This window comes from Triplophysa rosa, linkage group LG17 (assembly GCF_024868665.1).
Source record: "Triplophysa rosa linkage group LG17, Trosa_1v2, whole genome shotgun sequence".
NCBI lineage: Eukaryota > Metazoa > Chordata > Actinopteri > Cypriniformes > Nemacheilidae > Triplophysa > Triplophysa rosa.
Genome location: NC_079906.1, coordinates 16,920,884 through 16,935,804, shown reverse-complemented (window position 1 = coordinate 16,935,804; position 14,921 = coordinate 16,920,884). Strand labels below are relative to the sequence as shown.

Sequence of the window (14,921 nt, the reverse complement as noted above, 5' to 3'; positions counted from 1 at the left end):
AATGGATTGATTCTTGCTGAATTTTAAGTTGCTCAGGAAAGCATGCAACAATATTCAGTCACAAATATCGTTTTCTGTTTATCTCTGGATGGGAGGGTGGGAAAACGCAGCTGTTTTGACAGGATCTCTTGTAGTTTCAGAATCTAAAATCTGTTTTGCTCAATGTGATTAAATCTAATTGTTAAATGCATTGTAATTTCCTCTTTGACGGAGTATCGCCCCAGTAGGGGGTGACATTCGCCAGTATGCACACTAGTTCTGTGGGTGTGGGTGTCTTTGAACGACAGAGTGAGGAAAAAGAGAACGTTGAAAAAAGGAAAAACGGAGAGTAAATTGCTGTAGTCATGGACTTGCGCTCAGAACTGTTAAAGTCCATTTGGTACGCTTTCACGGCTCTGGATGTGGAGAAGAGTGGAAAGGTGTCCAAGTCTCAACTCAAGGTGAGATGCTCTTCTATTATTTGACTGTTGAACTGTAGGATGCAGAGATAGAAAACTGCGAGCAGCACATAACCCCATTGTTCGAAGTCTTGGTAAAAAAAGGTTTTTGACTTTTTTCAGGAGAAGAGCAATCCGACAAGTGTTTTTTAATCTTGTGTTGTGTTTTGGGGTGAAACATAGCATGCACTTGCTTGAAATAGTTGAGATGTGTTTCCTGTGTGAGCAGATCATCATATGCCGCATGGTCTATAATGAACTTGCTGAATATGTGTGTCACGGGTTCTTTGTACTGTTTTAGAACATGGCTTTTCATTGAAAGCAAACATCAGCTTATTAATAAAGAGGTGGTCTTGAGAAAATGGACAAGTACAAGTTTTTGAAATGTACATTTCAAATGGCTCAAATTGACCAGATCTTACATTAATGCTTAATATGAATATTCCAAAAAAGTAATTTTGGTGATTATTTTTGTTTATGCCTATTATAGTATAATGTACTTTGATCTGATATAGATCTCTTTGTTTGACTTAAGATAAAACAGCAACGTTTTAAGCAACACTGATGTTTTTCCAGTCTATCTCAAGCTGACCAGCTATGATAAGGAATTTCTGATCAGTGAGGATTAATTCATAAGTTCATAACTGATCTACGTTAAATCTTCAGCTTTGAGTGCTAAAAGGGCAGAGATACAAGTTACCGGATGTGTTTGTGAACTCAGACTCTCAGTACCATCACGGTTAGATCTGCCCATCTAATAGTCCTACAATGTGTTTTTTCAGACAAACGTTTAGAGAAGTTCACAAAGTTAGAGAAGTAATGCAAAGTTGCGTGAGGCTTTTTTGTTTTGTAAATCATTGGTAAATGCTGTTCTTTTAGTTTTTTAAGTCAGTTATAAGAAAAAGAGAGATTGCTGATCACATTATTCACAAATATGACACAAAAATCTATAAAAGTTATAGTGGAAGTATTTTTTGATAAATGTCCATGGACTTAAATGGACATTTACCCTACAGGTTTGTGCAAAACCTGATTATCTAAAAAAATTTAAATCCAAAAACCGTTTTAAACCGAAGCACGACTTTTAAAAGAATTGAAGGCTTGACTACAAAATATTACCACATTATTATGAACCGATTGAATTTTAGTCAATATATGCTTTATTTCCTGTGAGATTTTGTTTTATCTATGCATTTTTTAGAGTATAAAATAAAACCTATACTCCCAGATTCTCTGCACTTTGCCTTTTGCCAAATAATGTTTAAAACCTTATGGGGTGGTTTCCTGATAAGGGATTATATTAAGTCAGGACTAGCTTTTATAAACATGCCTTAAAAACATTACTGGTGCATCCTGAGACAAAACAATGTCAGAGATATATTTTAAGAGAAGTTTTCTTCAGTAAGAACGACTCAAACATGCTTTTAAGTCTGGAACTATCTTAAGCCCTGTCTGGGAAACTGCCCCTAAAAGTTAAGGATTTTGTACATTTTTGCCATATACAGTACCTTGTATTTAAATGGTTTAAAAAATAAATGGAATCAATAATATTTAGGATGTGTTGTTGGTCTGCAGGTGTTGTCTCATAATCTTTATACAGTTCTGGGTATCCCACATGACCCAGCAGCTCTTGAAGAGCACTTCAGAGATGATGATGATGGTCCAGTCTCCAGCCAGGGATACATGCCCTACCTCAATAAATACATCCTGGATAAGGTACATGCTTCCGTCTCACTGTCTGCAGCAGGTTTAGGCTTAGGTTTTGGTTTGTGACCACCTCTCTTCTTTCTCCAGGTGGTGGAAGGAACGTTTGTTAAAGAGAACGTCGATGAGCTCTGTTGGACGCTTACAGCCAAGAAGAACTATCGGCCTGAGGGAAAGAGCGTTCTGCCTGGGACAGATGCTTTTCGTCTGTGGTGTCTCTTCATTTTTTTATCAGAGGACAGATACCCTCTTGTCATCGTCCCAGATGAGGTGAGAATCCGATTGTTTTCCAAGCAGTATTTGCTGTGGTTCCCAATGCGTGTCACTGCATTAGATGTGATATGTAGGTTGCACAAGCACACTTTTAAAGGAAAACAATATCTACACTGTTTATAATGAATAGGAAAGTATCTGGAAACCTTCTGGTTGTAGGTGTGAACTTGACTGAAACTTGTGCATTCATCCACTAAAAATCCCCGGGTCCAATTTGAAAGAATTCACCGCTAAAAACAGTGATGTTCGCTCTGAGAAAAGGTTGTTTGTTTGCAGGTGCCGCTTATTTTCACATGCAGTATCATTCACATCTTTAACTGTGACTAAAGTAGTACTTCTGAGTTCAATGTCTTTTTTCTTTCTTGAGGCTCTTTGAAAGCAAAATCTCACATAATGCTTTTTAAGCAGCTGCCAACCACAGGACCACCGTTAACCGTATGTGTTACAAACTTCTATGCACGAAAAGCCCAGAGGGGTTTATCCCTTTTTAACATCAACCTATGCTCAGAGTCGCTCTGTAAAAAAATCTATAAAAATTTTAATTTTCTGTCAGATGGATTGACAAAAATATACCATAAAATTATTTTTTTTCCCCCTGTAAAATTACCAGAAATAAGCATAAAAACAATTGTTTTCCCCCTTTTTTTGTTGTAAATTTACTGTCTTTTTCTCTAATTTTACAGTTTTTGACCATGTTTCAAAAAGAAACTGTAAAAATTAAATCTGAAATTTTTTGACAGCTGGGGCACCAGAAATAAACTGTAAAATGACAGTTTTCCCTGTAAAATTACATGTTTAATTATATATTCTTTGACCATATATTTCAAAAATACATTTAAAAATCTGTTAAAAAAACAGTACAACTCTTTCTCTAAATAGCCACATTGCCCTTGTTTTCTGACATGGGAGAAAATATAAGACTTGACTGAAAAAAGAAAAATGTTCTCATGAAGCAAAACATTATTTAAGTAGTATATTTAAGGCGTATTTAACACTTTTAGTTTTCACTTGTGTTGCCTCTATTTGCATAGATAAAATAAGGAGTCTTTTTTTTCGTTTTTCTGCTGAATATTTCCCACCGCTCTTGTGTTGGTCTTGTCTTGCAGTTTGATTCATTTCCTGTCTCGCGTTTTGCAACTGTTGGCACTTCGTAGTTGTCAGTTTACAGAAGAGAAATAGGACAAATTTGTTTAACTACTGTACTATGTGTCATTACTACAGAAAATAAAATAACCAAGAACACAAAATGAACACTTGACAAGTGCTGAATGTGTGAGGAATTGGCTTTTGTTTGGCCCCTGGTGCCCTCAAAAATGCTTGCTTAATGGAGTTTTTGCATTAGAAGATGGCTCTTATCTCAACAGAATCTCTCATATAAATATTTTTGGCTCTCTGCACAGGTCGAATATTTACTCAAGAAGTTATGCATGGCCATGAGCGTTGAGCTGAACTGTGTTGAACTGGAGGACTTTATTTCCCAAGATTCTGTTCAGCAGAATGGCTTCACTGTATGGGCCTTTCTGAAAATGATGAATTCTGGGAAACTGACAAAAGGCCTTGCCAAAGAAACCATCAGCATGGCAATAGAGGAGGTGTACAGGGAAATCGTGGGCGATGTGCTGAAAGAGGTATTAACACTCTTTTATTAATATACATAAGTTAATATACTTATATCATTGATGTATTGGTTGTGTCTTTTATGTGCTTGTTTTCTTCTCATCACTTGTCATGTAACCATGTTAATCGCATTTCAATAAAAAAATCAAAACACATAATATAGATTTGCTCATTGAGAAATATTCTGGGAACATCTATTAATACAGCTGTGGAAAAAATTAAAGAGAACATTTCCTATTATTTTTATTTTCTATAGTTTTTCTGAATTGACTATTTAAAGGTATGTGTTTAGGTAAAATGATCATTTTTGTTTCATTCTGTGAACTACTAGCAATATTGTTTCTATTTGCATTTATTTGCAGAAAATAAAAAACTGGAGAAACAGGTCAAAATATGCATATACTGCAAAGAAAACAAGTTCATATTCGCTTTTAAGCAATACAGTAAAAGCAGTCATATTTGTACGTGTATTAAGAAAAGTTCAAAATAAATTTTTATGTGATAACCTTAAATTTCATGTGTCTTGTCATGCTGTCAGTCTTTCACGTGGCTGTTGGATGACTTTGTCACTCCTGGGGTTTGATTTTGTTGAAATTCAACAGACACTGGACTGGACCACAAAACATCTAGAAATGCTAATTAAATGAAAATTTGGAAAAGTATCTTAATTTTTTTCAGCTGTATATGTTTTTCTTATTCCCAAAATGTCTGTGTTTGTTGACATCAGGGATATCTGTGGAAGAAGGGTCAGTTAAGAAGAAACTGGACCGAGCGTTGGTTCACATTGAGACCCAGCACTTTAGTTTATTTCACCAGCGAGGACCGCAAGGACCGCAAAGGCAGCATCCAGTTAGACGGAAACTGTTGTGTTGAGGTGGGACACGAGTCACTGTGGTTAGTGTGTTATTTGCCATTATTTTTAGTTGGCATCGGTCAACGAAAGCCACCTCACGTGAAGGCACTAAACCGAAAAGTGTTTCAGAGCTGTAGAGCCTCTGTCTTTACTTTATTTCCTCACTGTCCATTAGAATACAATTCAAAGTGAACATTAACATTTTGATGACTGAGGATGTGTATAACAATTTTGCAATATCTGCTCTACATCATAAGGTTCTTCCTGATAGGGATGGGAAGAGATGCATGTTTTGTCTGAAGACCCTCACCAAGACATATGAACTCAGTGCTTCTGACACCAAACAGAGGCAGGAGTGGACGACAGGTCTGTGTGCGATGTTCATTTGGGCTTTTTTGATGTAAAGTATTTTGCTTTTGTTAGCGATGGTTATTTCCCAGTCCTGTTTCCTCACCTCCAGAGGCACTGTTGTTCACCCAGGGCACACAATTTACATTTGACAATCGTCTATTGTTGTTCACTAACCTTTACACCAATTTGGAAGAAAAAATATGTGTTGCTATCGCTATCGCTTTGGTTTTCTCAAGCTAGTATAACACCCTTTTCAAGTGGGAACCTGTGACATTTCCAGGGTCGAATTTTTACTCGCCAAAACGTTTCATGACGTTCCCATATCAAACATGTACAAGACAAACCTTTTCACAATGAATTGCATTTTTCATCTTAAACATGGAGCCAACTGTAAAAAACAATTTGTTTGTTAAATTAGGTTAATAGTATTTTGTTTGTATTATAGATGTATGCGTTGTATAACCTTAGAAGTATACTGGCCTTTATTTGGACAGTTAGCGTATACTTAAAAACAGTGTTGCATTTGATACAAACAAACTGTGCTACCAAGATATTTATGTTAAAGATTATTAAAGGTCCAATGTGTAATTTCTGGAGGATCTATTGACAGAAATGAAACATAATATACATATGTATAGAGACCTTACATAAAGTTTTTATTATCTTAGAATAGAATTTCTATCTGTACATACACCACATGGAATTCGCCATGTTGTTTCTACGGTAGCCCAAAACGGACAAACTGCCCTACAGTGACGACATCTTAGTTCTGTGTCAGCCGCCATAGTGCTTCGAAAGGGAGGGGGAGAGAGCTGTTGGTTACAGTTCGTAACCTTACCGCTAGATGCTGCTAAATTTCATACACTGGACCTTAAAAGCACAAGATCTTTCATTTTTAATTATTTTAACTTACTACGCCTGTGTTTGTTCTGGTACGGCATCTATGTGACCTTAAGGGGAACTCACTTCATGCATCCACAAAAATGACCCTGAGGCAGTTTGAAAAGTTGCTTGGTTCAGAATTTTGGTTCTGGTTGGTGTGGCAAAGCATCTCAATACTTTGGGGCTTTTGTAATGTTAAAACGAATATACAATTGATCAAATCTAATGCGAATAACGTCATGTTGTTTCACTGTATTCATTTCAGCTATCCAGACAGCGATCCGGCTGTATGTGGAGGGTAAAAACTCTCTTCATAAGGATCTGAAGCTGAAGCGGCGCGAGCAGCGAGAACAGAGGGAGAAGAGACGGGAGGCGAAGGAGCAGGAGCTGCAGCGTCTGAGGGCTCTGCAGGAGGAGCGTGAACGGAAAATGGCCGAGCTGGAACTCCTGAAGGAGGCGCAGAGGCAGGCGCAGGCGCTGCTGGAACAGGACGAGCAGCGGAGAAAACAACAACACGAGCAGCTCCAGCACGCCCTGGAGATCCAGCTCAAAGAGGCTGAAGAGGTGAGGGGTGAATGCATGGAGAGACGGGCTGATAGAGGAGTAAATGGGGCTGTCTGGATGGATGCACGAACGGATGGATGTGGAGATGAATGATGGGCAGGCGGATGAATGCTTAATAGACGGTTGATTGGATGAATGAATGGAAAGGTTGATGGATGAACAAGATTCCTAACAACCAATCATGGCCCTCTAGTGGTATAATTATTATGACTTGGTTAATATCAATGTTGGTTCAGAAACAACAAAGCATGTTGGTCCAGTGAGTTGATTTGTTATATCCAGATCTTATTTATCTGGATATAACAAATCAACTCACTGGACCAACATGCTTTGTTGCATAGCTGGTTAAACCCTTGCTTGACTGTGTGCAGGCCCGGGCGAGCATGCAGGCCGAGATGGCGCTGAAAGAAGCAGAAGCCGAGAGACAGAGAACACGAATTAAAGAACTAGAGGCCATGCAGCAACGGCTTGAGGAGGCTTTACAACAGGAAATCAAAGCCAGACAGGACGAAGAGGCCTTCCGCTACGCGCAGGCTCGGTAAACAGCCGCATGCACCGCTGTTGAGTAACACACACGCTCAGTTTCACATACGCATGGCTTGACTCGCAAACATATGCGTTGACAGTATGAAATTCTTTCTTACTGGAATTCTTTTTTATTTGCCATAAAATGCGCTGGCTTGCATCTTAGAACAACTCACAAGTTTCCTGTTTAGGGAGGTTTAAAAGCATTGAAAAGTTATTACAGAGACATTACAGAGGCAAGAGGAAGTTACGAGAGGAAGTATTTAAGAGACTCTCTTAACTACATATGTCTGTCCAAAGACAAAAATATATGTGTGTGCATAAAAGAGGGGGGAAAGCTGATTCAAGTTTATTGAAAATAACACTGACACTTCTGTATTTACGTCTATTTCTTTTCAATTCAGCGTGAACTCACATTGTTGTGCGGGTGATATCACATGTAATGAAAATATGTTCTTTTGTTTGTTGAGGCTGCACATTTTTAACACCACTCTGTATAGGCACACACGTGCAGTGTGTTGCTGGCATCTTTCATATACAAATCTAGAAACAGAGAAAGAACAGTCATTTCAAAAGAGAATGCTTGTGCTGTTACAGGCTACTTGCAGAGGAAGAGGAGAAGATGACGTCCCTTATGGCCCTCCGTGAGGAGCAGGAGGAGTACATCCAGCGAGCCCACAGGGAAAAACAAGAGCTCAAACAGGAGATGGAGAGTAAGTCACGTGCTCTGGATGAGGCACAAATACAGCTGGAAGAGGTCAGAGCCAATCGTCACAGAGTGGACCAGGACGTCGTGGTACGTTTCTGCCTTGATCTGCTCAGGTTTTCATGAAGAATTATAACCAGGGTCTAAACGTAACTTCCCAATATATATATACTGTATATACATATTACAGTCTAAGAAACTTCATTATTTTGATTTAGGTATATTTCTGTCTGTATGTCAGTGAAATTATTCAGCTGTGACATGTAGCAAGAAATGTAATGAACCCGTTCTCTCTGCTTTCAATATTCTCCTGTCAATATTTTGGCAATATTAGAGGGGGGTTTAGTTATGCTAGTTAAAGAGGTTGATTTCGAACAAAGTAACAATTAAGTGACAAGCTGCAATAGATTAACACATACCTGACAACAGTAAGGGTCAGATGACTATTTTCGCAATATGATATATAAACCATGTATTATATACAGTTCCCGGTGCAAACGTGTGTACTCGCCAAATACTCATTTTCTTTCCCTTTCGTGCTTGCCGGGTGTATTTTTATCCCGCTGAAAAAGGAAAAATATAAATGAGGTTTTATAGAGATTTGGGATATCTTTAGCAGGCTCGGAGACCAACTTAAATCAGAATAGAAGGACCAGAAAATCATCTTAGGCTGTTTTAAGGGTTTTTCATACAGTGCCTTGAAAAAGTATTCATCCCCCTTCATTTTATTCACATTTTGTTATGCTTGCTGCCTTATCTTAAACTACTTAAAAAAAATGTTTTACAGTAATCTACACTCCATGCACAATAATGACAAAACAAACAAAACAGATTTGTGACAGCTTTGCAAATTTATTAAAAATAAAATAAGTACATTGCTTGAGTATTCATACCCTTTTCTGGGACACTTGAAATTTAGCTCAGAAGCATTAGATTTGCTTGTTGATGTTTCTACACTTCGGGTGGAGTTAACCTGTGGCAAATTCAATTGAATAAGTATGATTTGGAGCGGCTGCACATACCACTCAATAAAAGGTGCAACAGCTGAAAATGCATATAAAAGTAAAAAGGTCAAATGAGCTCTGAGACAGGATTGTATCAAGACACAGATCTGGGGAAGACTTCTGAAAAAAGTCTGCTGTATTGAAGGTTCACAGAAGCATGTAGCCTCCATTAATCCTTAAGGAAAGAGGTTTGGAACCACCAGATCTCTTACTTGAGCTGAACTCCTGTCCAATCTGAGTCATCGATGGAGAAGGGTCTTGGTTAGAGCGGTGAACAAGAAGCTGATGATCACACTGGTTGAGCTCAATGCTCATATATGGAGATGGGAGAAACTTGCAGAAGGACAAACATCACTGCAACACTCCACCAATCTGGGCTTTATGGCTTAGTGGCCAGACTCAAGCCTTTGCTTAGTGAAGACACATGGAAACTTGAAATATGCAAAAACATACTTCAACAAATCTTTCAAACTGTCAGAAACAAGATTCTCTGGTCTGATGAATCTCGGTTTCATGCATGACACCATACAGGTGTTGAGCAGTGCCTGGTTTTCTCCAGACAATAGCGTCTCAACAGTAAAAGTGTGGTGGAAACAGCATCATGATGTGGGGGTGTTTGTCAGCTGCAGGGACTGGGGCATTTGTCAGAGTAGAAGAAAAGCTCAACGGCACAAAATACGGAGATAATGATCATGAAAACCTAGCCCAGAACATTCAGAACCTCGGACAGGGCAGAAGGTTCATTCTCCAACATGACAATGATCCTAAGCACACAGCTAAAACAATGCAAGAGTGGCTTATGGACAACTCTGTCTATGTCCTTGAGTGGCCAGCTAGTGCTTGGGCTTGAACCCAAATGAACATCTCTCTAGAAACCTGAAAATGTCTGTCTCCTGATGATCTCCATCCAACCTAACAGAGTTTGAAAGGATCTGAGGAGAAGCATGGCAGAAAATTGCCAAATGCAGATGTGTAAAGCTCGTCACATCATACCCAAAAATATTTGAGTCTGTAAAGGTGCTTTAACCATCTTCTGAGTTAAGGGTATGAATACTTATGCAATGTACTTATTTTAGTTTTTATTTTTCCAACTTTTCATTTCTAATCAGCATTTCTGGATGTATTGTGGCCATTCCAGTCCAGTGTCGGTTGAATTTCAACAAAATCAAACCTCAGGAATGTCATCAAGTCATCCAACAGCAAATGTTGAAAGACTGACAAAATGACAAGACGCATGCAAACTGTGATACAATAAAGGTCATCACATAAAAAATAGTTTTATGTACAAATATTACTGTTTTGTTGCTTTAAAGTGAATATAAACTTGTTTTTTTGCAGTATTTGAGGTCTTGATAAATACAAGAGCATCTTTTCTGTTTCATTTGACCTGTTTCTTCAGTTTTCCTTTTCTGCAAATAAATGCAAATAGAAAGAATATTTTAGAAAAATTGATTTTAAATTTTGGAGAAATATTGTTAGTAGTTCACAGAATTAAACAAAAATTATCATTTTACCTATAAACATACCTATAAATAGTATGGAAAAGGGTTTCTGAAATGGTCTCTTAATTTTTTCCGTGGCTATATATAGTCTTACCATTAGCTGATAAAGCAATTGTGATCGCAGTAAGAAGGGTCAATACTTTACTAAAACTTTACTAAACCGGCTTGTTACTTGGTTAATCACTGAGTGAATAAATCATAAATCTGTGTCTTTTGACCCTGATAGGATGCCCAAAGGAAGCTTCGTCAGGCAAGCACCAATGTGAAACACTGGAACGTTCAAATGAACAGATTAATGCATCCGATCGGGCCAGGAGGTATGTTGTGTATTAAATGCTTTACGTGAGATAAATGTACTTAACTGACTTGTTGCAAGACAATAAATCCTCACACTTTTTGCATTCAATGGGTCTATGGTTTGAACTAAGATGATGGTTATTATTAGTAGCAGATATAGTGTAAAGATGTGTTTAGCATAGCAGTTTAGCAAGTGTCGAGTAGAAAATTAATACACACAGACAGTATAGTGCTGTGTCCATACTTTGTTCTCACTGTGGTTTTAGAGAAAAAAATGCATCTAACCCCAATACCATAAAACAGCTACTTTAAGAACATTCATACTTGCATTAGTTTTCTAATCTGATTTTGATTTCAATATGAAAACTCTTGTTGTCTTGCAGAGAAAAAGTCTACTGGAGGAGGATCTTTCTCCGGCTTTCGTATCCCTTCACAGAAGGACCCTGGACTGCGTTTGAAGCAGAAAACCGATGACCAGAATGAAGAAAGCAAAGAAAACGTGGAAAACATATCAGGATGTGAAGGCGACTGGCTTCTCTCACAAACCTCCAACGGAGACATGGAAATATCTTGACAACCTCAGACACACATAGGAGAAATGTAAAAATCTCAATGTAAAAAGGACTTTAAATTGAATAAGGCTGTGTTTTGGAATGTGCCCAAGATGCCTAGTATGTTTAACACATTAATTGTATGTTAATATGTTGTTGGTAACAGCATAGTTTTGTACACGTCACCTTTAAAAAGTATTGTACTGTTGTGAGTGAAGAATTATGTGATTAAATATCAAGTATTTTTAGTAAGTTTCCTTGTGAGAAAAATGGACTGTGTGCTGTATCTTTTAACTGCAGACTGTATAGGCCTACATACTGTATATCCACATGTGAATTATGTGCTGCATTGAGGTTTGCAGTTAATGCATAGACAGGATTTCTTGTCAGGGAGGAACATGTTAAAGAGCTAAAGCATCTGTGGTTTTGAGAACTTCCTGCTTCTGCAGTCAGATAACAAACCCATGAAGACACCTACGTGGCACATGCATGTGCCTTGCCGTTAAAATTGAACAAACCATTCCTAAGATAAAAACACAGTGTATTTGCTACTATCCAAGTGCTATTAATACAGGTTTTTGAGTGTGCTTATTGAAGCACTGTCACTTAAAAGAAAGACATCAAACAATAGATGATTATACATGAATTCGATAAAAAGTTGCCCAATTTTGATCATAAGAAATCGGAAAACAGAGACACCTGCTGTTCGTCTGTGATTACTACAACTGGCGTTCTACGCTACGCAACCACCAGTACACTAGATGGCAGTAACGTCCACACAACAAACAGCAAAACCTCCATATTAAACCGGAAAAAATAACCTGGAACGGTAGCTGTCCCGAAACAGCTTCGTACAGAGAAAACGGAGAAAATGGCTTCGCGCCTGAGCCGAATCTGGCCCGTCGTGTCCCGGGTTCGCTTGAGCTCCGCTCTCGGGACCCGCTGCGTGTCGCAGACGCCGAAATCAAGCGCGGCCGGTGCGGCTGTGGCGTCTGATCTGCAGCCCGTGTCACCCGCGCTTCAGGACAGTCATGGACACACAGAGGTCAACCCGTTTGAAAAGGTATGACGAGCACAGACACATGCTATTAAATATGTCAAGTTATTACTTTGGTTTTATCATTTTAGTCTGGTCTCACAATATAGGTTATAATATAGCGTAAACTGTACTGTTTGTCATGGTTCGTGTTTACACTGCACAATGTAATGTTTAGGTTTTGGACTAAAGATATCTTCAAGAATATATCAGGGATATGAATAAATAAAATGATACTAACGTTAAATGATATGCATGTTTGTCATTGCAGAATCCAGATTTCCATGGCTTCCATCATCATGATACTTTTGTGGATGAATGGAACATGAGATTAGCGTTTTTCTTTGGCATTTCTGTGGCCATTGTTATCGGAGGCACTTTCATCCACTATTTACCTGACCACGGGTAAGCACATGAACCTTGTGTGTGTACCTTTTCTTTAGTCTTTAAATTTGACAGATTTAATCGTAACAATAAATGTCCTAATATATGTATTTACATAATGTGGACATTAAATTAGAATTTAAGGTTAAGATTCTAACAATTTGTGGAATTATGTAATCCAATCATTACATTTTTAAGACACTAAAGACTTTTTAGATTTTTGGAGCGATTTTTATACAAAAGCACATATCCTGTGATAATCCCTGCTGTTTAGATGTTTAAAGAGAAAGGTAAGTTTTCTATTGTAGAAATATAGAAATCTATAAGATGTAGTATACAGGAAGGATGCACCATACTTTATCTTGGTGTTAAAGCATGAACATCTAATTGTAAACTTACATTTAGCTTTTTAAGTGTAAGATGGAGTGTAGAGAGACAAAAGTGAGTCATAAAAATATATGCATAACCGCTATGTCTGTATTGACCTACCTTGAAGGAAATTTACACACTCATTTAGTAGAAAGTCCAAACTGACTATTGTCTATTCGGTGGACATGAATTGAACATAGATATGTTTTAGGTTCCATGCAAAGAGCGAGTAAATTGTAATGAGTAAGTATATGATAATAATTGACGTGACAAAGAGTAAATAAGGAGAGTGGGTAGGCCTAAATGATGACATGATGATGAACTCTTTGAAAAGGTTTAAGAAAATACAAACAGGTGGTTTGATATATTGGGGAAAATGGATTCTCTCTGAGTTTGCATTTCAAATTTTGACTGCAAATGTCACATCCATAACATTGTAATCACCTGTGTTTCATTACTCTATTCCTTTCTCATTAGCTGGATATTAGCAGTTTTGCCTATGGACCTGCAAATGAATTCATTTGCATTGGTCTACTCTACCCAAGTGTGCATTTGTATTGCCGACTGATTTCATCAGAAGTAGTAATGGGTCGTATCTTTAATCATGATGTACATTTCTCTCTCTTCAGTATGAGGCAGTGGGCGCGTCGGGAAGCTGAGAGGTTGATCAAACAGAGGGAGGCTGAGGGACTTCCACTCATGACTGAAAATTATTATGACCCCAGCAAGATTATTCTCCCCTCGTCTGGAGACGAGTAGACATCATTTTGTCAATAAATATTCTGTTCATTTGTGTTTGCTTGTACATTAGACTTTCCTCAACTGTTATAATAAAAATATATGTTCTAATATAAGTGTATGTGGTAATTCAGTAGGCAACCCACATTTGGTGAAATGGCATAAACCCTAAAAGTTTAGGTTACCTTACGTTTTGGCAGGTAAGGGTTGTAGTAACAGTGTATAAAAGTGAAAAGTACACAGCACAAAATAATTTACAAGTTACTGTACCGTGTTAAATGTTTTATCTGCAGGTAAATCCAGTAAATTGGTTACCTGTTCTACCTCAGCTATAGTTTCGTAAAGAAAGAAATAGACGGTTCTTGCAAGAATAAGAAAATGCTGAATCTAATGGTTTTACACAGACGAACAGTGCAAAGTATAAATAGACAGACTGTACATAAAAGACAATATACATTATACACATATGGACAGTATATACACATTGATAAGACGTTGAACATACACATTAAATATGCAGGTGTACACATGAACGTGCATGTACAATGGATCAACCATATAGTGCATTTAGTACAGTACAGATAAAGGTATGTAAGTTTGGTAATGGATGGTTATTGCATTAGGTGCAATGCATGATGCATTATAGTCCATGAAACTAGTGCATGGTAAAAAGAAGTGTGAGCGTGTGGAGTGTATCAGTTTTTGATGTTGAGCAGTCTAATAGCCTGAGGACAAAAGCGGTCCTTCAGCCGGTTTGTGCGGGACCAGATGCTCCGGTTTCATCTGCCCGAAGGCAGCAAGGAGAGCAGCCTGTGATTCGGGTGGTTGGAATCACTGATGATCTTCCTGGCTTTCCTCATACACCGCCTGGTGTAGATGACCTGGAGAGAGGGAAGCTCATCTCCCACAACACGACGGGCAGTTCGCACAACTCTCTGCAGTGCGGTTGGAGCTTCAAACCAAGTTTGGTCGGCACTATGGTATTGAATGCTGAGCTGTAGTCTACAAACAGCATTCTCACATATGCGTTCTTGTTGTTAAGGTAAAGTGGGAGAGAGCAGTGTGCAGGGTGAAGGCGATGCAGGACATCATCGGTAGCATCACTATATAAGATATTTATGAATGTCA

The 14,921-nt window shown here is 38.2% G+C and overlaps 2 protein-coding genes across 2 annotated transcripts; both read left to right on the top strand.

The window, feature by feature from the left end:
* Positions 1–74: 74 nt before the first annotated feature.
* def6a (DEF6 guanine nucleotide exchange factor a) lies at positions 75–11,507 on the top strand. Its single transcript, XM_057356698.1, has 11 exons — positions 75–440; positions 2,013–2,153; positions 2,232–2,411; positions 3,815–4,042; positions 4,759–4,905; positions 5,142–5,250; positions 6,383–6,681; positions 7,053–7,219; positions 7,804–8,002; positions 10,645–10,735; positions 11,099–11,507. The coding sequence occupies exons 1-11, from the start codon at positions 345–347 to the stop codon at positions 11,287–11,289; spliced, it is 1,848 nt and encodes a 615-aa protein (XP_057212681.1). The 5' UTR covers positions 75–344; the 3' UTR covers positions 11,290–11,507.
* Positions 11,508–12,055: 548 nt separating this feature from the next.
* Positions 12,056–13,909, top strand: ndufb11 (NADH:ubiquinone oxidoreductase subunit B11). The gene is made up of 3 exons (XM_057357119.1): positions 12,056–12,329; positions 12,574–12,707; positions 13,685–13,909. The coding sequence occupies exons 1-3, from the start codon at positions 12,138–12,140 to the stop codon at positions 13,812–13,814; spliced, it is 456 nt and encodes a 151-aa protein (XP_057213102.1). The 5' UTR covers positions 12,056–12,137; the 3' UTR covers positions 13,815–13,909.
* Positions 13,910–14,921: the final 1,012 nt, after the last annotated feature.